The 24,220-nt window shown below is 51.2% G+C and overlaps 1 protein-coding gene across 1 annotated transcript in view; it reads left to right on the forward strand.

Moving 5' to 3' along the window:
• The window catches only part of LOC117645670 (growth factor receptor-bound protein 14-like), a gene marked incomplete at its 5' end in the record, with an annotated part of 136,620 nt that overhangs the window by 71,178 nt on the left and 41,222 nt on the right, over positions 1 to 24,220 (forward strand). The window contains one exon of the mRNA XM_034386016.1: positions 2,834 to 2,908. Within this exon, the coding sequence (XP_034241907.1) occupies positions 2,834 to 2,908 (75 nt within the window). The remainder of the gene's footprint in view (positions 1 to 2,833; positions 2,909 to 24,220) is intronic.

A 24,220-nucleotide genomic window follows, 5' to 3' on the forward strand; every position in this document is an offset into this window, starting at 1 on the left:
TTCTGTGTAATAGTTCTCCCTTACAACGTATCAACACCACGACGGTTGGTTTGACAAACTTCATAAACTCGGGAGGGATGGTTTCGAAACGCGGGTGAGTCTTGTTCGAGGAACATGAGCACTGCAAGTCGCGAGGTGGAGCGAAGTGGTCCTAGTGCTAACTGAATCACAACAACAACACTGCGCATGTCCAAAAACACTCCAATCAAGAAGTATTATTGGATAGTTCTACCCGAAAAACTGCGTTCGAACCGGCACCAATTCTATTGTTGCATCTTGTCTACCTGCAGTCAAAGAAATTTTTCATTTCGAACGTTGCTTTTTCAGCTTTTGGAGTAAGCTGTACAGACCCAAAAAGAAGCTCCGCTATTGGTCCGCCCCGGCTCGGCTCCCCCCACTCCCTTTTTTTTCCTTTGACGAGTCGAGTTTTGCCATGGAAACGGCGATTTTGACAGCAAATTTCTCAAAATTGGCCACCAAATTTTTGACCAGATTTCAACATCAGAATCAGCGTTCAAAGTTCTACTAGTCTGCAAAATCTCATTAAAATCGTATAGAAAACTTCCGAAATGCATAAAGGGCCACACAAATCAAATCTCGAGCCGGCTGAGTCCTGGGTATACTATAAGGCTACTTCGTGCCTAAAAAGCATCGTAACTTGCAAGCAGGGCGCTTGGAAACCATTTCATCTTTTTCGGGTTCTTGGAAACAATCCTAAGTCACATAGCAAACGGGCAGCACCCAGGGCGAGTTAAAATGCACTCTGGGAACCTCACAAAGTAGTTTTAGGCATTACAAAGAAAAACACCTCGTTATAACAAAGTATTTTGAGCATACTTAAGCTTACAAAGAAAACACTTCATTAATTTACGAACTTTTTCTTCGTACAACAGAAAATTAGTTTGAACTGTGTATGCTCAAAATATGTCGTAAGGTTTTAAGCATTTGGTGTCCTAGCACACAGAAAAGAAAGGGTGGCTCTCTTAGGACCTGACGATTTTTCAGCCTTCCCTATGTTTGTTTTCTCGTGTTAGTGATCACGGTTTCACCAGGACGTGTTGACCTTTGAGGTCGCTACACCCCGCGTGTGCGCTAAAACTTTCCGTCCCATTAAAGCCCCTTGACCCCCAGAGTACGTGGATAGCAGAATTGCTCTGCGGGTGTTGCATTCAGAAAGGAAACCGCTGTTTTTAGAAATGCCAATCGCACGAGTCTCGACGCGCGAGGTGAGGTTGCCGTGTGTACACTGGCATTCAACGACTGTGACATCACATGGAAACGAATGCGAGTCGTGTCACGGCCGTTCACATATTTTCGACCACACTCGTTTGAACGCGACTGACGTGCCTGTCGACTCACCATGCAGGGAATGCGGCGCAGTATCCGCTCGATGCACGATTCGCTCATGCACACCTGTGTAAACGTGACGTCACATTCACGCTCAAAACCTTACCAATTATTTTTGGAATTCTAAAACTGGGGGAAAATTGATCACTGAAGGAGCGGGGAAAATCGCACACTCCTGTTCAAGAACAAATTGTCTCATTTTGCCACCAGGAAATACTTCTTGCCTGGTAATTGGTATGCTATATCCTACACTATCGCGTTCAAGTAGGAGTAGGTCTCAAATTTGAGTAATTCAGTCCTTAAATGGGGTTTGCGATTTATTCCCCACCCCCAAGGTGTTCGGTTCTACCCCGCACTGACCCTATTGAGCTTGTTACACGAAGAATTCAATATCAAATTACGGAGTGTATGTTTGTTTAGCTTATATATGCTCAAAATAATTTCCTACGAAAAAAAACCATGTTTTGTAGCGTTTCGAGAATGTTAATCGTGGACGAACTAGTAAACAGCTTTGTGCTGTGGAACTTTAAGCTTGGCCGATTATTTGGACTTGGACTTGCTTCGTGCGCAATACGGATTCGGCGCTGCGGAGAAAGGGGCTTGAACTCGCTGAAGGTCATCGCGGTGCTACCGAGCCTTGTCCACGTGCGGTATTGGTTTCGACGGAATCGCTCCGAGTGGCCTGATCCCTGCCTGGGCCCGGCGGGCCTCGCGGCGGGCGCCATGTGTGCCGAAAATGGAGGCTGGGAGGGATTTGCGATCACGGTCACCTTGTAGTGGAGCATTGACCGTCTGCATAATGCATTGTTTGGATTGTTCTTCTAGGTGCGCGACGCGTATTGCGGGGCGTACTGTGGAGTTCAAGAGCCGAAGGAGTCTCTGCCACGGTTTGACCATTTTTATCCGAGCCGCATTTCTTTCGACGAGAAAAACGACTGAAAACTGTGATGACATCGAAATTCTGTTTCCCACGAATCATGGCTCCTCAGATGCAATTAATTTTGTCGTACGTCTTTTTGCGACAGTGATCGCTTATTTACGCCACAAAAGTCCAAGAAAACAAAACTGCGACGATGAGGATCGAAAATTCGCAACCTGCACACACTGCAAGACAAAACCACAACAAAATCACACAAATTCCTGGCATTTTTTTTTTATCAGGAATTCATTGTACTTTCAAAGTACATCAATTGCTGTACAAAGTACAATGGAACCGGCATGACGAGTGCTGTACAGTCCAGGCCTCGTTTTTTTCACTATTTTCGTCGTGCTTTCTACAGTCCATGTTGTACTTTAATTCTACAGTTTTTGTTGTACTTTTGCCGTGCTATTCACACTTTTTCTTGGCACCTGTATAGTTTTTTTTTTCGCGAAGAAAAGAGAGTTTTCTGACACAGTCCGAAAGCTTGTCGGAGCTTCCGGTTTGTGTGAGTGTGCTTCCAGTGCACTCCGTCCTAATGCGTCTAACGGGCTCGTCCTCCTCCAGTTTCAGGTGCTGGCCAAGTTTCTGCGCGAGAACAGGCGCGTGGACCCGTCGCTGCTGACGTACAGCACCCACAAGGTAAGAAGGGCTTGGGGGTCGTTAAAAGAAGACGGTTTATCGGACGATCGTCGAGATAGCGTTATACTGCCGGAGTGTTTCTGTTCCGCCCCACCGTGAGTGAGGCTCTCTGCAGCGCGCTGCAGGTCGCGGCGAGTAGAATGGCGGGACTCGTTTACTTGGGCCACACTTTGAATGCAATGGGTACACTGTCGCGTGGCGCTGCCGGGCGCTGCCGCGAAGGCGCTCACATGCCGCGCCTCGCGACCTGGGCGAACTGAGGCGCCTAGCGTGGCACTGTACGAAATAGTCGTCACTTTTCTCTTGATTCGGAATTGCCTATTTGGTGTTACGTGCGAGCAGTGCGAAGAACAGGGCCAGAGGGTGTGTGCGTGTGCATGTCCTGGGAAATTGAAAACTCTTTGGTTTGGATTGTCCTCTTAATGTTTTATTTTCCCCTCATGTTTGTTGGAGAACTTTTTGACAAGTTTCTGGATTTGAGTGAAAGTTTCTGTTACGTTTCGTGCTTTTTGAGTCCGACTTTAGTCTGTCAAGTGACCATATCAGTGCCAAGAGTTGTGCGATAAGTGTGACAAGTGCACGTACGTTAACTCTTTATGTACTTTTATTGTCCGTAACTATTCCCATATTTGTGCATGCGGAAGCTATGTTCATAAATTATGAACAATTTTTCCATATTGTGTTTAAGTACTTATCGAATGGAACCCCAGTTGTGTACAAATTTGCACATAACTTACCTATGCACAAATTATGGCAAAAAGTTAGAGCCAAAAAGTACATGGCCATTTTAGCATGTGCTATTGCGTTCTAATAAGCACAATCGCTCTCTCGTTTGGCTCGACGCTGATGGCCAAGTCCCTGGCACAAGCGCCTGGTTCAGCCAAATCTGGTACTTTTTCAGCGTCCAACCAGTTCCCCTTGTCAGTCAAGTGCCCCGTGTCGATAAGGCTATGGGCCATAACGCCAGATGGGGGCGGCCAACTGAAATGGAGGAAATTGCCGACACGGTCCGCAGTGCTTCGCCTGCTCGGCCCGGCTCGGCTTGCTCCGTACACGGGGAATTACGAGACTGACTCACTGACAAGGCAAAACCTTTTACGACCCACCAACGCGGCTGCACACGTGTTCGGCGAGGGCGTATGGGTGTGTGTGCGCGCGCGCGCTCACTCTTCAGATTTGCCTCCCGGTGCGCGTATTCTTTTTGCTTCTATTTTTTTAGCCGAAATATTTTATTTTTTATAGACAGCACTTTTTTTTTTGACTGACGCTTTATAGATCCGCCTTTTAGTGCTCCATATACAGCAACGCTGAGATTCGGTTGCTGCTATCTCGTTATGAAAAGAGGGAGCGGAGAATGGCAAAGCCGCGAGCGAGTGAGCGGCGAGCGGCAAGTCCCTTCTTCCTTCTCCTTTTCGCTTACCCGTGCAAACTCTCGTCCTCCCCCCCCCTCCCCCTTCTCCCCTTCCCTCCTCGTTTCCCCGCGGCCCAGTGATTCACACTGAGCCAAGGTCAAGATCACGGCCACGCGCCTCGACCCGCCGCAACGCCGCGCTGGCCGCGTCGGCCTGCCGGCCCGGAGCCGGGAAGGCGAGGCGGCGTCCCCGAGCCGGTTCGGTTCGCCCAACCAAGTTTGTCGCCAGAACTGCACTAAGTTTGTGCAGCTATGCACACTAAATCTGATGTACAATTTTGTACGAGACATCACAGCTTTTTGTAGACACGAAATTTTCGTACAATTTTCATACGAAAAACTGCACATCTTTCGCCATTTTTGTACAAAACTGTACAAAATTTTGTACAAATTTGTACGAAAAGTTCGTGGGCACAAAAAATGGTGATGTCTCGTGCAAAATTTGTACAAAATTTGTGTGGGGGCAATAACGGCATGAGAAAAAAGACGCGCCGAGAATCGGCCTGACGTAAAAGTGACGCCATAAATGGAACTGACAAAAAGAACTTTAGAAAAATATCGTCAATTTCCAAGATTTATTATGTTCATAGCTATTTTTGGGTTTGCAGCAAGTTTAGTTCAGATATTATCTTTCTGAAGAACGAAGCTTCCGGATGGTTCCGTCAGACGAAGCTGTAAAAAAAACTTTCCGGGATTTTCATTTATTTTGTTTTTACAGTGTTCACACACTGACGCATCCAGAATGCACCGGGCCCTGGCGCGTGGGCGTCGCTGCACCTTTTATTTTTCCGCTGAGACTGCAATGCGCGCCAATGCATCCGAGGCGGCAGTTCGTGACGCACGTCTCGATTTGAATCGGCAGAAACTGGACCGAAGAGGGCCAAGGCAGCAGGCTGAGCAGAACCCGACCAGCGTTTTTGTCGCTGTCTCTCTTCCACTCTCGTTGGGGGCCTTGGAGGGGCGCGACAGAGGCAGACATTCGACGAAACCAGATCAAGCACTGTTCGGAATTGAGTCTGCCGCACGCGCACCGTGTGCACATGGCTGGGTCTCTCTCTCTCTCTCTCTGTCTCTCTGTCTCTCTCTCTCTCTTTGTCTCTTTCTTTCTCTCATCTCTCTCTCTCTTCCCTCTTCTCTTCCCTCTTCTCTTCCCTCTTCTCTCCTCTCTTCTCTCTCTCTCTTCTCTCTCTCCTCTCTTATCTCTCTCTTCTCTCTCTCTTCTCTCTCTCCTCTCTCTCTCTCTCTCGTGCGCATGCGCGCATGGGACATTGGTCATTTTTGGCGCGAGAAGTGGTTAGGCCCGACGATTTGCATCAAATGAGCGCGCTGATCTCATCTTTATGCTAATGGGCTGCCACGGCTGCCATGGCTGCCACGCGGCCCCAAAAGGCCCTTGCCGGCTTGCTGTGGCGCCACGGGCCATTTCCGCGGCCGAGGTCGTGTGCCCCCGGCGCACAGTGGGCCAGAAGACCGGCGCAGACGGCCAAAACTAGACGCGCTTTGAGCTCCAGAGTCGCTAAAAGGGACTCGAATCGAACGTGTGACCCAACCAGAGATTGCCCTCCGAATAGTGAATCCATTAGGTACACTTCGCACTCGATTAAACGCGAATATTGTAACATTCGTTGAATTCTAAGCCACATTTGTTTCAAATGTAAATCGGCTTCATAGGGCCCAATTGGGCCCCGATTCACGAGATGAATGAAACAAAGTATTCAGGTGGAACAAGTGTATACTTCCACACAGTAAATTGAAATGGCAGAATCCGTAATGGTTCGGCACAGAAACCGCCAGTAAATGATTCTGAATTTGGTAGTCACAGAAACTGACAAAGGCTCCACAGAAACTGGGATGGGCTCACAGAAACTGCTAAGGGGTTGCGGTCTTGCTGGCCAACCTAACCTCACTGTGTCTCTGGATGCTTTTGTTGTTTTGGACATTATGTACATATTTTGAAGAGTGCGCATACTTTTTCTTGCTTTGACAAGTCTCTAAATTAATATTTTCCTTACGCGGTACATCTACACTCTTTATTTCCGATAATATAACATCTCAAAGTCGCGAGGTGGAGGGAATCGCAATTGACGATTGCGGTGCAGTGTTGTCCGGATTCCGTGGCGAGTGCACGGATTCCGTCGGCTGTGTGCAGAATGGGTTTGCCGTTGGTGGTTTTGGAGCAAAACCGCCCCGGATTTACCTGTCGGTTTCTGCGATTTGGGGCTCTCAGACCACTACAGATTCTGCCATTTCAATTTACTGTGCAAGAAGGCACTCACAAGTATGTTCTAGTTACCGTGCTTACGTGTAAACTTCCAAGCAGGCACCTACTAGTGTAAACTTTCAAGGAGGCTCTCGGGTGTACTGACAGTCTGTCGAGTACAGACTAGTGTTGGCCGTTCTCACTCGTATGTCCTTGACTTGCTTTCGGTGGACACTGCCCGCCTCCGGCTGTCGCCCAACGTCCACATGATTTATGGGTGAAGTCGGACAGTGGTGTGGCTCTGCCAGCTCTGCTCGGCGCGGCCCCACGCCGCCCGGCGGGTAGGCACTCCCAACGCAGGCGTGCGTCACGGGGTTCTGGCTGACGCACAGTGGGCCAAGACCGGTGGAAGCGGTCAAAATCCCGAACGTGTTTTGTGCTCAAGAGTCGCTAAATGGGACTCGAAGCAAACGTGTGACCGCACCAATGGATTGCTCTCTGAACGAGGAACCCAGTGGTGGGGTCACACGCTCGGTTTGAGTCCTGTTTAGGGACTCTGGAGCTCAAAACGTTTGGCGAAAAGTATTGGCCGCCTTCACCGGTCCTCTGGCCCACTGTGCCGCTTGGTGGTACACCGTTTGGGCGAACACCTTTCGATTAATTTTCTTCCTTGTCTTTCTCGAGTGTGCCATGTGTCGGGTCATTGCCAGCGGTCATCTCATCATCCGTCCGTCCATCCATCTATCCATCCATCGCGATTGCGGGCGTCGCACAGCACGGGGTGCAATTTGCGTAGAGTGATGCCGTGGCCGCCGTCCCCTCCCCTGCCCGTCCTCCCTTCCCCCTCCCTCTCCACTTCCCCTCCAACCCACTCTGCCTATAATTGGCATCCCCCCTCCCTTGAATTGATTTCGGTTATGAGGTCTGCCGGCTACTTTGTTCGGTGGGAGTCGCCCCACTGCCAGGCCGCCAGGCCGGCAGGGCAGTCAAGGTGACGGCGTCACGGTGTGGTGGTCGCTGGTCGACGACTCGTCTGAGAAATTGGGATCATCAGTCGGCGTGCATCACCGCGCGTTACGTCATCGGTTTCTGTACACAGTGGATTTGCCTGAAGACCGGCGGAGGCGGTCGAAATCCCGGACGCGTTTTGAGCTCCAGAGTCGCTGAATGGGACTCGATCGAACGTGTGACCCCACCAATGGGTTGCTCCCGGAACGAGGAATCCATTGGTGGGATCACAGGCTCGGTTCGAGTCCTGTTCAGCGACCCTGGAGCTCAAAACGCGCCTGAGCTTCGGCCTGTCTGTTCGTCGTCCATCATACGTTACGTCATCAGTTTCTGTAAACTTTTAAAGTACTATGCAATCTGGGTGTGCAGAAGGAGTTTGAGAGGCGCGAACTCTGCACAAGCGTTTCGGTTGGGTGAATTTCCTACTGCCTCACTTGTTTCAGTTCGCACTGCATTCGCATTCGATAAACTTGTCTGTCAGATTGGGAAGAGGCTCGGGTTTTACCCATCACCGGTTCCTTTTCCGTGACTGTGCGTGTGCGTGCGTCTAGGTCGAGGGGGAAACGACATCGGTTATCCGATGTACAGCAAATTGGTTATCCGCTATCCGGATAACCAGAAATTTCGAAGTAATCCGGGGTAATCCGGGGAAATTCTGAGGTAATCCGGGGTAATCCGGCGTAATCCAATGGTAATCCTGGAAATTTTCCGATGTAATCCGGAGGTTATCCGCGGGTTATCCGGGGTTATGCCTATCCGATGTACACAAAATTTCTCAGTCGTTTCCCCCTCGGTCTAGGTGGATGCGACTTGAGGAAGGGAGAAAAAATCACTTTACCGTTGATTACAATTTCATTTGACACTGACGGCATTTTCAAACCTATTATCCGACAGGCGTGACAAAAATATCATCGTCTTCCTTTTAAGACATTCTTGCACACTAAATATTTTTGTACAAATTTTGTATGTACGAGACATCACAGTTTTTTGTGCACACGAAATTTTCGTCTAATTTTGTACGCGATTTTGCACAAAATTGGGAAAATATGTGCAGTTTTTCGTGCAAAATTTGTACGAAAAACTGTGATGTCTCGTACAAAATTGTACATAACATTTAGCGTGTGTACAGAGAATTAGCCTTGAATTTGTCACCAAAGTGAACGTCTAAATTTTCACAGTGTTGGGGCCTGGACCTTCCCATCCCCAAATAGATTGTGGAAGGTTTGCAGACCAGGCTAAAGGGGTGTGAAAAAGTGGCCTGATCGGTCTCGTGATGCACGCTCGGCGTGTGAACCTCGGCAGACGCCTCGCGCCGGCCGGCCTTCCCCTGCACTGCAAGCCACGCGCGTGTGGCCATTCTCGCCCTCGGCCGTGCTGCAAGTCATGTGTCGCTCATTTGCCCCGCGGCCCCGGCCCGCCTCACCCCGCCTCACCCCGCCCCGCCCCGCCCGGGCGAGCCCTGGACGTGATTTATGATGAGGCAGCGAAAATCAAAAAACTGTTTTGGAAGTCTTGGCGGCGTTGCCCTGGGTGCGCGGCGCCCAGTTCATCCACCGTCTCCCAGATTCGCTCTGTCTCTCTCGCACCGACTCGGAACGCCCAATGAGTGCGAGAGAGACAGAGCGACGAAAACGACTCTGCAGGTTGGTGACCCAGTGCGAGGGTCACGTCACGCGGCACGGGGCCCGCGGGGCCCCCCGTGTGGGGGGCACGGCAGACCGTGACCGCCACCGCTGTGGCTGCTTTTTGGACGGCCGGGCCGCGCCTCACCCTACCCCGCCCGCCCCGCCCCGCGAGAGAGGCCGCGGACCGGAACACGACGCCCAGCCGAGACAGATGCACAAATGCACGCGGGCAGCGGCAGCCAGGGGCAGCCAGCCCGTCTGGGCGCGTTGTTTGGGGTCCGGCGCGGCGTGTGTTTGTTTTGGGATCGCGCAGCGCGCAGCCACCTAATGGATTTGGAATAAATGTTTCTGGGCCGGTCCGCAGCGTGCAAGAAGACCGGCACCGGCGGCTAAAACTAGGGTTCTAAAAGCGTGAAAAATATTTGGAAAAATTGCGAAAAAAACGGTTTTTTTCGGTTTCTTTTCATCGCTTTACTTTTCGAAAAATATGAAAAATATAAAAATGGACGTAAATTGAAGCATTTGAGGTTTCCAATCGACTCGAATAGAAAGTTATAAAGCATTGGAGCAAGGGACCCACTTTGAAAAAGGCATGGAAGCATGAGGAATAAGCGATAGAATCGCTCTCAATAAGTCTTCTACTGATTAAGAAAAGCGAAACTATTAAATAACAGCTTTTTTCACATTTTAAGTGCTATTCAAGTAAAATTTAATTATTTCCCGACAGGAGCTCTGTTTCTGCAACCATTTGAGTCTTATCTACTCCCGCCACCGATTTAAACAATTTTCAAATCAAAATATATTTTTCCGTTTTTTTCGGAAAAAAACGTTAACGCTAACGCTAACGTGAAAGCAGATGATACTTATGATAATGTTTATTGAAATGTATGAATGTGACATTTTGTCAATTTCTTTCAAAGAGTAAACACTCGGAACTCTTTTTTTGACAAATTTCTTACACATGGTAATTCATGAAAATGTCAATTTTAGTATACATTTTGAATATCCTAACGTGCCATTGTTTTGTGTTAAACATGTTCGCAATGACGGTGGGACACACATATGTCCGATACCACTTGTGTTGGGTATCATTTTCGTTGTTTCAACGCGAGGATGCACAATTTGGTGGCTAATCACATAAATACTCAATACCCGTAAAAGTTGTGTTCGGTACTAGGGCAAGGCGCCTTGCGGCACGCGGCGTGTCAGCCACATCTCCAAGCGGGGCCGGCCGGCCGGCGCGCCACCCGAACCCGACCTCAAGATAGATAAGCAAGAGTGGCGCACACTGCCGACTGCCGACGCGCCGCTTCTCGAGAGGGGCAGGGGTTCGGGGGGGGGCGCTATGCGTTCCACGCACTCAAGGCTCAAGTGCGTGTGTGTGTAGACTGCTGCGGGGTGTGGCGGGGCGCGGCGGGACGTGGCGTCTCGGAAAGGGAATGGGCGAGGGGGGCCGCTACGCGATGCGTGCCAGCAGCGTCCCGTAACGACGCGCAACGCGAGGGACGCACTTCATGAGTACTAGAGATAACTGGGTGTCGAGGTTATACGCCGCGCGCGCAACCCGAGCCCCCGCAGGCGCCCCGATTCATGGTGCGGCGCGCGACGGCACGACGGCGCGGCACGCTGAGGGCCCTCCGCTCATAATCTTCTAGGCAGGCCAGCCAGCCGCTGCCTTGCCAGCGAGGCGCTCGGCCTCTTCTAGGCTTGCTAGTCAGGCAACGAGGCAACTGCTGCCTGGCTAGCCGGAAACTCGGTACTCTCTGCACGAGAGTACAAGCACGCTGATACGTGAACGTATCATCTGCTAAAAAACCGTTTTTTTCCATGGTTTTTTTCATCAAAAATAATTTTCACGTTTTTTTAGAACCCTAGCTAAAACTCTAGTAGAAGCGTTTTGAGAATCGTTGAATGGGTTTGGAACCGAACGTGTGACCCCACCAATAGATTCCCATTGGTGGGGTCACACGTTGGGTTCCAGTATCACTTAGTGGCTCTGAAGCTCAAAACGCGTCTCGAGTTTTGGCCGCCTCCGCCCACTGTGCGGTCGTGATGCCACAGCACCTCTGTTGCCTGCCTCTGGCAGAGCCAGTCCGCGGTGCACGGTGGCGAGGTGAAGCGCGCTGGAGGAAGAAAATCAAATCTCTAATCGCGCGGTTAGGCGTCCGGTCGTCACTGAGACCCCCCCCCCCCCCCACACACACACAACACACACACACACACACACACACACACACACACAAACACACACACGCACACAAGCACACATTAACATTTTCCGCCCGGCTCCTCTTCCTAGACGGCGGCAGGCGGGGACCCAACTAGACTGCCACCATCCAGTAGTCTCAATCCGAGATCCGAACAGCGCTTCTCCATGTCTCTCTCTCTCTCTCTCTCTCTCTCTCTCTCTCTCTCTCTCTCTCTCTCTCTCTCTCTCTCTCTCTCTCTCTCTCTCTCTCAGTGCGAGTGTGACAGAGCGAGCGACGAAATCACTCTTCGGTCCGCAGAGGCTGCCGCACGGTTTATCGCGCCAATCTCGTCCAAATTTATTCGCCGCGTCCGCACCGCACCGTGACTACACTGCCCCGTGGTGCGGCGTTGGCGTGGCGTGGCACAGTGGGCCAGAAGATCGGTGGAGGCCGACAAAACTCGAGGCGCGTTTTGAGCTCCAGAGTCGCTAAATGGGACTCGAACCGAGCGTGTGACCCCACCAATGCATTCCTCGTTCGGAGAGCAATCCATTGGTGGGGTCACACGTTCGGTTCGAGTCCCATTTAGCGACTCTGGAGCTCAAAACGCGTCTAGCATTTTGTCCGCCTCCACCGGTCTTCTGGCCCACTGTGCGTGGCGCGGCGCACGCAGGTGTGCCGCCCTCCAGCGCGCCGGGCGTTTCGGACGGAAGTAGCCATGCGATACGGACGGACGAGTCTGGAGGGCTGGCAAGCGGACCGATTCCGAGAGTCGTTTTCGTCACTCAGTCTCGCTCGCACCACTACAGGCCGCCGTATGAGTGCAAGAGAGACAGAGCGACGAAAACGACTCTGGGAATCGGTCTCCGGCCGGCCTAGTCGACCCGCACCGCCGCGTCGCTTCGGAGGCAGCGCCGCCCGCTTTGTCGCGTGGATCGGCCCGCCTCGCTCCGCACTGAGAAAACCTTACAAACTATTTTGGGCCTTACAAAGAAAAGTAGTTTGTATAACAAAGTATTTTGAGCATACATAAGCTTACAAAGTAAATACTTCGTAATTTACGAACTATTTCTTCGTATAACAAAGTATTTTAGTTTGTTATATGTATGCTCATAATACTTCGTAAGGTTTTAAGAGTGCGGACGCGGCCCGAAGGCCGAAACACGCTGTCCATGTAATTAGCCGCCGGAGACGGACGTGGAGTGAGTCGGGCGGGATGGCTTGGCTAGGCCCAGCCCTGCAGACTGATTCCGAGAGTCGTTTTCATCGCTCTATCTCTCTCGCACCTACGCGGCTCGCCCTATGAGCGCGAGAGAGACAGAGCGACGAAAACGAACCTCGGAATCAAGTCTGCTGCCGCGCTACGGCACGCCCGTCCACGCCACGCCCCGCGACCACATCGCAGAGTCGCGAGGCAGGCCCCGCGAGCACCTGTCAAGCTCGCGCTGGGCGGGGCGTGCCGGGAGAGGCCTCTGCCAGCAGGAAAGGTGAAGTGTGTGTGTGTCCCTGTCAGTGTGTGTGAGTGTGTGTGTGCGCGCGCGCGCCTGTCTGTGTGTGTGAGAGAGTCCCGTACGTGCGAGTGAGTTAGGTTAGGGATGGCTCGGCATAGATGATACAATGTAGCGCATTGGGCTCGCGGCCGTGCCCTCTCGTCGCTCCGTCTCTCTCGCACTCTTGGGGCGGTCCGTAGGGGTGCGAGAGAGACAGAGCAGCCTTCGGAATCAGCCTGCAGTGGCACGCGGCCACGTACAGTGGACTGTGCGCCGGCCGACACGCCATGTCGGTGCATTGGGCCCGAATGTCGCACGCAAACGCAACTCAAATAGTTTTTTTGTTTCGCTTTTTAGCCGTGCTGTTTTTGGAATAAATAGCGGACGATGGGCGTAAGGTTGGATGCATGATATGTGTGGGGGTGAGAGAGAGAGAGAGAGAAAGAGAGAGAGAAAGAGAGAGAAAGGGAGAGAGAAAGAGAGAGGAAGGGAGAGAGAAAGAGAGAGGAAGGGAGAGAGAAAGAGAGAGAAGGGGAGAAAAAGAGAGAAAAAGAGAGAAAGAGAGCAAAAGAGAAAAAAGAGAGAGAATGAATTTATGAGTCCCGTTGTGGTACTATCAAATCTAGATTTGATGTGCTTTTTTTTAAGAGTGGTGACCAGGAAAACGACATATATTTTGACGCACTGACGGAAATCATAATCTCGTTCAAAATTTACTGGACGGGCCAAAAGAACCGATATCGCCACATTTTCTGTCATTTCTTTTTATTTCTTTTTTTTCTCCTCTGGAAAAGTCGCTGCGAGTTTTGCGCTTGATACGTGCATTGTCCCCTCCGGGGGGCAACTCCATTACCCACGTGCCGCACGCCGCACACGTGAACCCGTCGTGGGGCTCGCTACCTCCACGCCAGGCCGCGCCACGCCAGGCCACGCCAGGCCACGCCATGCCACGCCACGCCACGCCACGCCACGCCACGCCACGCCACGCCACGCCAGGCCGCGCCACGCCACGCCACGCCAGGCCACGCCACGCCACGCCACGCCACGCCACGCCACGCCACGCTGCTTCGCGATGCTTCGTGCTGCGAGGAGACGGCCGCATGGAGACAGCCCGAGAGACACGTAGCGGAAACGGCTTTGGTGGTCGTCTCTCTCAATACTCGTCTTTTGCACGCAAAGTCTGGCCGTCACTCGGTGCGAGGCCCGTTCACGCTAGTACATGCGAACCATGCGCACCTCGCGACCCGTTGACGGCCGGGTGAGACTATAGCGTGTGGGTGCGGAGAGCATAGCATAGCGCAGCAGGCTGGGCCCTATGCTTTCGAGTCTCTCTCTCTCTCTCTCTCTCTCTCTCTCTCTCTCTCTCTCTCTCTCTCTCTCTCTCGCATCCTTGGGGGACGCTCTATGAGCGCGAGAGAGACAGCGCACTTTTTACCGGATCGAGGGTCACGTTCCCTTCTAACGGGCGATGGGCCGCGCCACTGGACGCTCGTCTCGCCGTCGTCCGTCCCGGGGGTTCCTGGGGGGACGGCGGCGAGTGCACGCGAGCGACCGCGGTACTTGCAGTGCGATGACATTGGCGCGGCCGGCAACGCCCTCGGCAACGCAGCGGAAACCGTTCCGTAGTTTGCGGTCGACTTTATGGTGTGTTTAGGCATTGCGCCGCACTCGGCTGCGGCGAGCGGGGCCCGGGGCCGAGCGGGGCCGAGCGGGGCCGAGCGGGGCCGAGCGGGGCCGAGCGGGGCCGAGCGGGGCCGAGCGGGGCCGAGCGGGGCCGAGCGGGGCCGAGCGGGGCCGAGCGGGGCCGAGCGGGGCCGAGCGGGGCCCGGCCGCAGCGACGCGCCGCGCGATGACCGACAGATTTTTCACGCCGCTCTTTTGCGGTGGGTGATTTGGATGCTTATCGCTGGCTCGTGTGTAATTTCTCTCTCTCTCTCTCTCTCTCTCTCTCTCTCTCTCTCTCTCTCTCCCTCTCTCCCTCTCTCGGTTTCGCCCACGCACTCGCAAAGAGCGTGAAACGAGCGCGGGATGTCGGTGAACTGGACGCGGGCAGTGTAGCGCCAGCGGGTCACACGTGGCCGTGGAAAAAGGAAGAAAGAAATAGAAATGCCTCCCCCCCCCTTTCCCCTCAGATCCTCTCCCTTCCCCCTGAAAAAATGGGTCCGCGGGGCCTCTGCGTAAAGAGCGAGCCCCATGGCTGTGGAGGTGGCCGTTGCAACGCACAGTGGGTCAGGAGACCGGTGGAGGTGGCCAAAATCCCACACGCGTTTTGATCTCCTGAGTCACTAAATGGGACTTATGTGTGACCCCACCAATAGATTTCTCTCCGATCACGGAATCCATCGGTAGGGTCACCCGATCGGGTCACCCTACTCTGGAACTCCAAACGCGTCTAGAATTTTGGCCACCTCCACCGGTCTTCTAGGCCCATTCTAGCGGGATTTTCATACCCTCTTCGCCCCCAGATAGTCGTCTGAAATGTAGGGAAAAGTCAAACTTTGACCCTGTAAGTAGGCAAAAAGGGCTTCTCCGCCCTTTCCTTGCTCTGGATCCGCCACTGACCGTGGCAGCCGGGGGAAAGCGGCGACTAGGGCTCCACTTTGGGGCGGCGAACCGGCGAGCGAGGGCCCCACCCGGCAAGGCAGCAAGGCAAGGCCCCCTGTGCCCCTGCATGCAGGGCCGCCCATGCCTCATCTCCGAGAAGTCGTCGGACACACCACGCTTCCTGGAGTAATTGCAGGGCGCGCCTCCTTTGCATGCGCACGCTTGTGTGTGTGTGTGTGTGGTGTGTGTGTGTGTGTGTGAGTGAGTGAGTGAAAGAGAGAGGGGGAGGGAGGGAGAAGGGCACGGCGTGGGAGAGAGACAGAGAGAGAAGGTAGGAGGGCCACACGCCGCACCTCGACCTGTATTTATTTTGGGGGGAGATGCGCGCCGTTGACTTTGGGAAGCCTAGAGTCTGGGTGTGGTAGCAACATGAATGAATGAATGAATGAATGAATGAATGAATGAATGAATGAATGAATGAATGAATGAATGAATGAGAAAATTCACAAAGTTTTGTCATGTAGCTCTGCGAACAAAGTGGCCCGAAAATCATGTGCGAACACTGAGAAAATCTTTCAAACTATTTCAGGCCTTACAAAGAAAATCGGCTTGTTATAACAAAGAATTTGGAACATACATAAGCTCTACAAAGAAAGTACATCGTAATTTACGAACTATTTTATCGTTTACCAAAGTAAATTAGTTTGTACAATGTTCAAAATACTTCATGAAGGTTTTCAGCGTGAAGAACGTGAGGTTATCGCAGGCAACACTAGGAAACAAGTTCATTCTAAAAAGTAATCCTTGCGTTGTTGGCTTGGAAAGAAAGTGAAAGAAAACTCTCCCCCCGCCCGCGTCCGTGCCGACCTGCCGCCGCATTATTTTGATTGGGTGCCATGTACGTTGCCGTATCAGCGCCGCGGGCTCGGCCGTGCGTGCGGCTCGCTGGCCGCGATCCAGGCCGTGCTCGTGTGACGCGCGACAGAGCGGCAGGCCGGCGGGCCGCGGTGATGACCTGCCGCACCGGGAGGGAAAAAGTCACGGGAAAAGTACGGGACATGTCAACAATGTGCCTGGACCGACTGAACTCACCAACCACGGAAGTTCCTCCGTAAACTCCCAACATCCTACTTAGCTTTTTCTTCGTAATGCGAGCAAAAAGATTTGTATTATGACCGATTATGACTGGGCAGTGAAAATAGTAACCTGTGGTGAAGAATTCTCGGTAACTTATGACCACTTTCTTCATATTACGAATAAATTTCTCTGTATTATGACAGACTTGTGTCGTAAGGCACTGAGAATTAGCTAAGTATTATGACTGCATGGCATTTCGCAGAAGGAAATTGGGAGTGTACTCGTTTACATGAGTTCTTACCGCAACGTTTCGTACTATTTTCCTTGTGTTGTCGTAGAAACATTCGTAAGTCATCAAAAGTTCTTCGTAATGAACAAAGAGTATTCGTGCATCCTAGAAAAATTTTCGTATGATTGAAGTTCTTTTCATATCCAGAAACATTTCTCATGAATGGACGAAGTGTTCTCAAACTTGCAATAGGAATCTTCGGCAAAATTTCCAAGGGCACCTTCGTAACTTCGTACATAACTGCCCAATTTATTTCTTACAGTGACACAACGTTTTGCGAGGGGCAACCACTCTAGAAATCTTGTGTCCCCTTGAGCGCTAGAAATCTCTTGAAATCTGAAATCTTGCTCCAAAAAGGCTAAAAACAGGCAAATTTCGGGCGTAATGTCGGTTCAAATCTTGCGAAATCCCACGAACCCTTTAGCCTTTACAAATCTTGTGTCCTCAAACATCAACTGTCGTGGTTGCGCCCTTCGACGTTTTGTCAGGTGATGCACTCGTAATATTCTGCCAAATAACGAAAAGTCGAGGCAAGGAGACTTTTCGTACACTGCCCACCCCTAAAACCTTACGAAGCATACATACGTGCAAACTAATTTATTTTGTTATACGAAGAAATAGTCCGTAAATTACGAAGTATTTTCTTTGTAAGCTTATGTATGCTCAAAATACTTTCTTCTAACAAACTGTTTTGCTTTGTTAAGCCTGAAAAAGTTTGTAAGGTTTTCTCACTGCGAGCAGGGTGTGCCGTGCGTGTCGCCCCGCCATCTGCGGGCTGGCTGGGCTGGCTGCGCTGTCCGCGCGGCTGCGCTTGGGGCGACGGGACGCGCGTCGTGACCGCGACGCAGCTTGCTGTCATTTTCTCTACTTTTACGACGCGTAAATAAATTCGGGACGGGGGGCAGCAATCGTCCGGGGCGTGGCGGAACAGCAAGGGAGTCTCCCGCCGCCGCTCCCCCTCGGTCGGTTTTGAATCGCAAAGTTTAAATGAAATGCCCCAGTCGTTTTCCCGCTCGGCGCGGCTGTCACTACTGTGGCCGAGCAAGTCGGGCCGGCAATTTATTAAAGGCTCAAAGTTTCTAAGCCGTCTGCCTCCACTCCTCCATGCACTCCGCATGGACCGTTCCGGTTCGCGTGACCGTAGTTCGAGTTTCTTTTTATTTTGGGTCTCAATTGTTTTTGTCCCTGCGTCGCTTGGCGTTCCAGTTGCGTCCTTCGAGGGAAGCTGGTCGGGTCGGGGTGTGTTCTGAAAGTGCGGCGGCGTAAGGGAGGGTGGGGCACCTAGTGACACTTTTTGGATTTTGGCACTCACTCCGATACTATGCGAGAAATGAATCTGCTTACACCTCAGAAGGTTGCTTTGATCCTTCCTTGATCGCAAAAACATAGTGTGGCGTTTTGACAACACCTATTTCTATTATTTACATAGCTTCCCGCAGACCTCTGCACTTGTCACTTGGTGCCCCAGCCCGGGGCACCTAGTGACAGGTCATATAACTCACATTACCAGCATAGAGCGACGCTCCAGCTAATTGAAAATTATCTGTTTTAGACTCTTTAAGCTTTTTAAATATCAAACCATTCTGAACGGCGCCATTTTTTCCCAAGAAACTGCATTTTACTACATTGCCAATCAAATTCAATGTTCTACGAAATTGTCGTACAAATTAGTCTTATTTATGTTTCGTTGTGTGACAATCGGTGACAATTTACTTCGCGGTTGCCAAATCGATGTTTTAAAACGTTTAAATCGTTGCAATACGGTAAATAGAGTGTGTCTGTCACTACCTGCCCCGGGGGCTCCTTTCCGTTCAAAATTTGATATTAAAGAAATGAAATCATGTGTTTGAGCTGGTTAAGCGAAAACAACTTCCTAAGGGTCCTTATTATTGATTAAAAGTGCCGGAACGATCGGCAGTGCCGTGTACTGGAAGAATAGCGAGAAAACATTTTGTTAACAAGTCGTAAAATCTGTGATTTTGGGTAATGTTTTTTTTTGCTTTTATTCTAGGGGCAAAAATATTTTGTTCAAAGTCTCACTTTCACTTGAACATGATTCCATAGCACAAGACCTTTAGATAAGCCACCTCAAGGTGTCTGAAAGAGCCATAGGGTGGCCAGGGCACCCCTGTGTCACTAGGTGCCCCTGTCACTAGGTGCCCCACCCTCCCTTAGACGTTCTGGATTTATCCGACGCAAGTTTCGCGATGGTTCCGCGAGGTGGGGTGAGGCGGGGCAAGTCGCCTTTCCATCCTTCGCGTCGTAAAGTGAAGTAAAGCGAAGACAAGAAGACAAAAAGAGGGAGGGAGCGGCTTATTGTAAGTTTGCTGCGTGCGCTTGGCGTTTTTCCTTTTCTTTCGACAGAGACGGGACGTTGCACACCGGGCTGCTGAAATTTACTACGCTGGGCCTACATTGTAAAGCTGTACTTACATGCCTGCCCCACGAGTGTCCTCGCACCAACATGGCGTCGCGGCTGTCGAAGGGTCGATGCGGCCAGGACACAGTGGGCCAGAAAACCGGTGGAGGCGGCCAAAATCACGAACGCGTTTCGAGCTCCAGAGTCGCTAAAGAGGACTCGAACTGAACGTGTGACCCCACCAATGACTTGCTCTCCGTCAGAGGGGTCCATTGGTGGGGTCACTCGTTCGGTTGGAGTCAGAGTCATGTTTAGCGACTCAGGAGCTCGAAACGTGAGTTTGGCCGCCGGCGCTGGTCTTTTAGCCCACTGTGCAGGGGCCTCGACGCGGCCTAGGGCGCTTTTGAACGCTGGAACAAAGCCGCCTGCTTAGCCGCCTTTTATTTGGCGTGGTGCCCTTTTCGGGAATGAGTGAAACGCGTCCGCCCTTTGACAAAGGGCCGCGCAGCGCCCTTCCTTTTCGCCTTCGGGTATTAATGAAAGTTCCACGGCCCTATAGGGCGCCCCATTGGGCCCTGCAGGGCCCCAGTGTGACGCGAAGCGGGGAGAAGAAAAGCCTTTGCTCGGGCCGCGCCGCCAAACAGGCGGTGTAAAAACGTCGCCTCGCTTCTCAAGGAAATTGCGTAAAAGAACGAAATGGGGAGCCACTTGGAAGTCGACACGGGGCGGACCCCCTCGGACGTTGGTGCCAGGCTCGAAAGTGCCTGCAGAACCATCCGAAAACGGACACGGTGAATCTACGTGTTCAGTTTCGCTCGTTCCTCACTCAATTTTGTGCATTTAGTACAAATTTTACGCAGAATCGCGAAGTTTGTGTGAAACTTCGTACTATTTTGAACGAAAAGCACGCACACGCAGTATGTACAAAAGAGTTTAGTGTGGAGACACTCCGGGTCCTCCAGCAACAACCCCAGTCCTAAGCGCAGTTCGTACCGTGGCTGCCTCGCTTACGGACAACCCCTCGCTGCCCAGAGCAACGGCTAGAGAGGCCCAAAAGACCCGCATGTACAAAAGGCTCGGCGGAGTCTCTAATTTCGAAACGGTTCTCGCTCGGGTCTGCCCCTTGGCTCGGCCTAGTGAGGCCGGACCCGTATCAAACGCCCATCCACTAATCTGCTGCGAGCAGCGCGAGCCTACCTCAACCCGGAGACAAAGGGGAAACGTGAGCGTGAGCCCACCAGGCCACCTGCCAGGCAATTTGGCTAATTATCTCTGGAATTCCAAGGCCAGTGCGTGTGGTTTTCGTGGCCGAGTTTTTTCGACGGTGTAGCCGTGGCCACACTCGATAGTGCAGCTTTGGCTCGGCCGCGGGGCCCCGCGGGTAATATGGTCTCTGGCAAGCAACGCGTGATTGGAGAGAAAGTCTCTCTAATTAAAACTGTCTCTTTGAATCGCGCGCAAAACGCTTAATGTAATCTGGGCGTTGCGTTCCAATCCACCTGATGCTGGCTGGCGCTGGAAAGCCGTCTGAGTGGCACGGCGCCACACACGCAGAAATGCACCGATATGCAAAATCGCATAGAGTGTAATAATGAAACATGATGAGTACCTATACTGCTCGGAAACTGAAAACACACAGGGATTCTCGATTCGCAATAGTCAGATACATTCAACACTTTGCCCAATCCTCGAGTTTTGCTTTTATTTTCTCTAATCTGTGTGTGTACATACTTAGACAAATTTGACTTTGATGCTAAAAGAGCGTCTTCATAAACACCCGCGTTGAGATTTTCTAAAGTAATTCAGTGATTTTCTTTGTGCCGCAGACAAAGAAATTATTTAAATTACGCCACGAGCCACGACTTCTCAAGCGTGACAACGTTGCTTCAGATCTTACGTGAAATTGAGGTTAGGACCACTGTCGAAAATTGGTGTAATTCGCCAGGGGATTGTTCGTTTTGACCTACTCTTGAACCAAAAAGTTTTTGCTGTGTGCGAGCTGGCGAGTGACCGGACTGGATAATTATGGGCGGCCAGAAAACAGGGAGAACACGGTGAAGCGTTTCGCGAGGCGTTTCGCCCCCGGCCTTCGCGTATACACTACTGGGGCTGTGCGGAACCGCAGTCAGACCGCGGCCGGCCAAAAGTCGAGCCGACAGCGGTGAGGTTGAAAGGGCTCTCAGAAACATGTGCCGCTTCAGCCCGGGCGCCCCTTTGCACTCCCTTCCACATGGCGCCTCCGTTCCAGCCCTACACACTCAATGTTTCATGCACATTTTGTACGGGCTCAAGAATTTTTAGCAGCTTTGCTAAATCAGCTAGCTTTGACTCTCGATCGCAATCGATATCAAAGCAGTTTTTGTATTTATTTGCAAGTGATTTTGTTCAAAACTGGGGAAAATGAACAACTTTTGTCTGAAAATCGTATGAAAGGTTTGCTTGCACTATAAATTGTGATAGCTTGTACACGAGTGCACGCTAGAAACCTTGCAAAGTATTTTGTGCGCATGCCAGGTACAAACTAGGGGTACTTAATTTATGATACGAACAACTGGTTCGTAAATTGCGAGCTGTTTTCTTTTTCCTCATGTTTCCCATAGCAATGCATCGTCTTCTTTGAGGTCTTGCAATAGTTTTTAATGTTTTTAGATTTTGCGTGCCTGATACCCACTCATGGTTATTTTTTTTGGGAAGGGAGGGCAAAGGAGAAATTGAGTTTTGTTTGATTGATCCGTTGTCATTCGTGTAAAACTAATGACCCAGAATGTACCCTGCTATGCATTTCTGTCGACTACAACCACGCTTCCTTGTGTGTGTGTGTGTGTGTGTGTGTGTGTGTGTGTGTGTGTGTGTGTGTGTGTGTGTGTGTGTGTGTGTGTGTGTGTGTGCGCGCGCGCGCGCGCTGCGTGTGCTGTGCGCACAGGGCTAGAGGCTGCTCGGAGCGAGGCTCGGCGGCACAGGGCGGATCCACGGTCAAGTAAGCTTTCCGGCCCGAAGCGCTGCCTGCTTTGATTGTTGGCTTTTGAATCGCGCGGCCGGTGGCGTGGCGTGGCCAGTGGCGTGGAGGCGCGCACGGGCGTGTCGCACGGCCCGCTCGGTGCGCACGCGAGTAGGGGTGGGCGGAAGGACACAGCACGCCGGTTCCGAACAGTGCCCTCGTCGCTCTGTCTCTCTCGGAGTCGTGGAACGCTCCATGACTGCGAGAGAGACGGGGCGACGGATGTGCACTGTTCGGAATCATGGCAGACCAAGTAAAGTTTACACTTTCGCACTGCGCACTCAACATCTTATGATCGTTTTTATACGTATTACGATGGTTATTCATCGTAAGGTACGCCTAAATTTGCCCATACGTAATATGCTTAATTTTTCATCGTATTACGCACGCATGAATTTCATCGTATTACGAATAAATTTTATCGTAGTACGTATGTTCTCATTTCAACGTATGTTACGATGGCCCTTTCATCATTAGAATCTGAGGGTGTGAAAAAGCCTTACAAACTATTTTAGGCTTTACAAAGAAAAGCATCTTGTTATTACAAAGTATTTTGAGCATACATAAGCTTACAAAGAAAATACTTAGCAAGTCCTGAAGTATTCCTTCGTATATCAAAGTAAATTAGTTTGTTTACTTGTGTATGCTCAAAATACTTCGGAAGGTTTTAAGGGTGCATAGGATTACACAGTTCGTAATTTACGAACTTTTTCTTCGTATAACAAAGTAAATTAGTTTGTACGATGCTCAAAATAATTCGTAAGGTTTAAAGCGAGCTGTTACACTTACGGAGAGCCCCACACTGCCAATCCAAGTGTGAGACAGTCTCACACTATTTAGTGTGAACCACTCTGTCTCACGCTTACAAGTGTGAGCCACGTTTGTCCCACGCTTGCAAGTGTGAGACACCGTTCACTCTGTCTCACGCTTACAAGTGTGAGCCACGTTTGTCCCACGCTTGCAAGTGTGAGACACCGTTTGTCTCACACTTGCAACTGTGATACACGGTTTGTCCCACACTTCCTGACTGTGGTTCACGTTGGTTTGATTCAACGGAACCCACGCTTGCAATGAGACCCACCCGGTCTCACAGTTGCAAGTGTGAGACACTTGCAAGCGTCGGACAAACGTGGCTCACGCTTGTAAGCGTGAGACAGAGTGGTTCACACTAAATAGTGTGAGACTGTCTCACACTTGGATTTGCAGTGCAAAGAGTGCGAGAGAGACAGAGCGACGAAACGACTCCTCGGAATCGCTCGGCTGTGGTGACAATGGTGACGTCATAGCCTCCGCCCCGTCGTCGTCTTTTTCGGAATGCGGAAAACGAGGGGAAGCTATGGCGCGACCACGGCGACAGTTTTCAATCCAGGTTTCGCAAGCGTCCGCGAGCGCGCAGATTCCCTCACACAGGTGTGGCTCGCGCCTTCCTGGACAATCCTACACGCTTAAAATCTTAAAAAGTATTTTGAGCATACAAGTACAAACTAATTTACTTTGTTAAACGAAGAAATGGTTCGTAAATTACGAATTATTTTCTTTGTAAGCTTATGTATGCTCAAAATAATTTTGTTGGCTGAGCGATAGCGAAGCCCGTTACTCCAGTGGGGTTGAAAAGTTTTGTCTGTCTGCGTGTGTGCGTGTGTGTGTGTCTGTGCGCACTACTCCTCCTGAACGGCTCGGCCGATCTTGCTGAGATTTTGCAGGCTCATTAGATATGTTCTTGGCTCGGCACACGCGAAATTTCATTATCCTAGCTCAACTGGTTCAGTTTTTATAGCCGAAAAACACCCTAAAAACGGCGAAAAATCGAGTTTTCTGCAAGCAGATCTCGCCTGCCTTGATGGAAGGGGGGTCTGGGGGGGCGGTGACCCCAGACCCGACAAGTTAAAAAGTTACAAGGGTCAAGATAGTGTAATTTGTAGATGAAGCAACTCTATCTAGAATAAAGGGGGGTTTGGGGGGCGGAGCCCCCCAGTATGCAAGAAATTAGAAGTAACTGACGGTGGACAAGCATTGCCTGCCGAAGGCAGGCTAGCGCCGCAGGCCAAGGTAGGTACGCCAGCCGCGGATTGGAGGAACAGGCAGCGAGATATCGCGAAGCCTGTTACGACAAGATGCGGTC

Source organism: Thrips palmi, unplaced genomic scaffold, assembly GCF_012932325.1.
Source record: "Thrips palmi isolate BJ-2018 unplaced genomic scaffold, TpBJ-2018v1 HiC_scaffold_1, whole genome shotgun sequence".
NCBI lineage: Eukaryota > Metazoa > Arthropoda > Insecta > Thysanoptera > Thripidae > Thrips > Thrips palmi.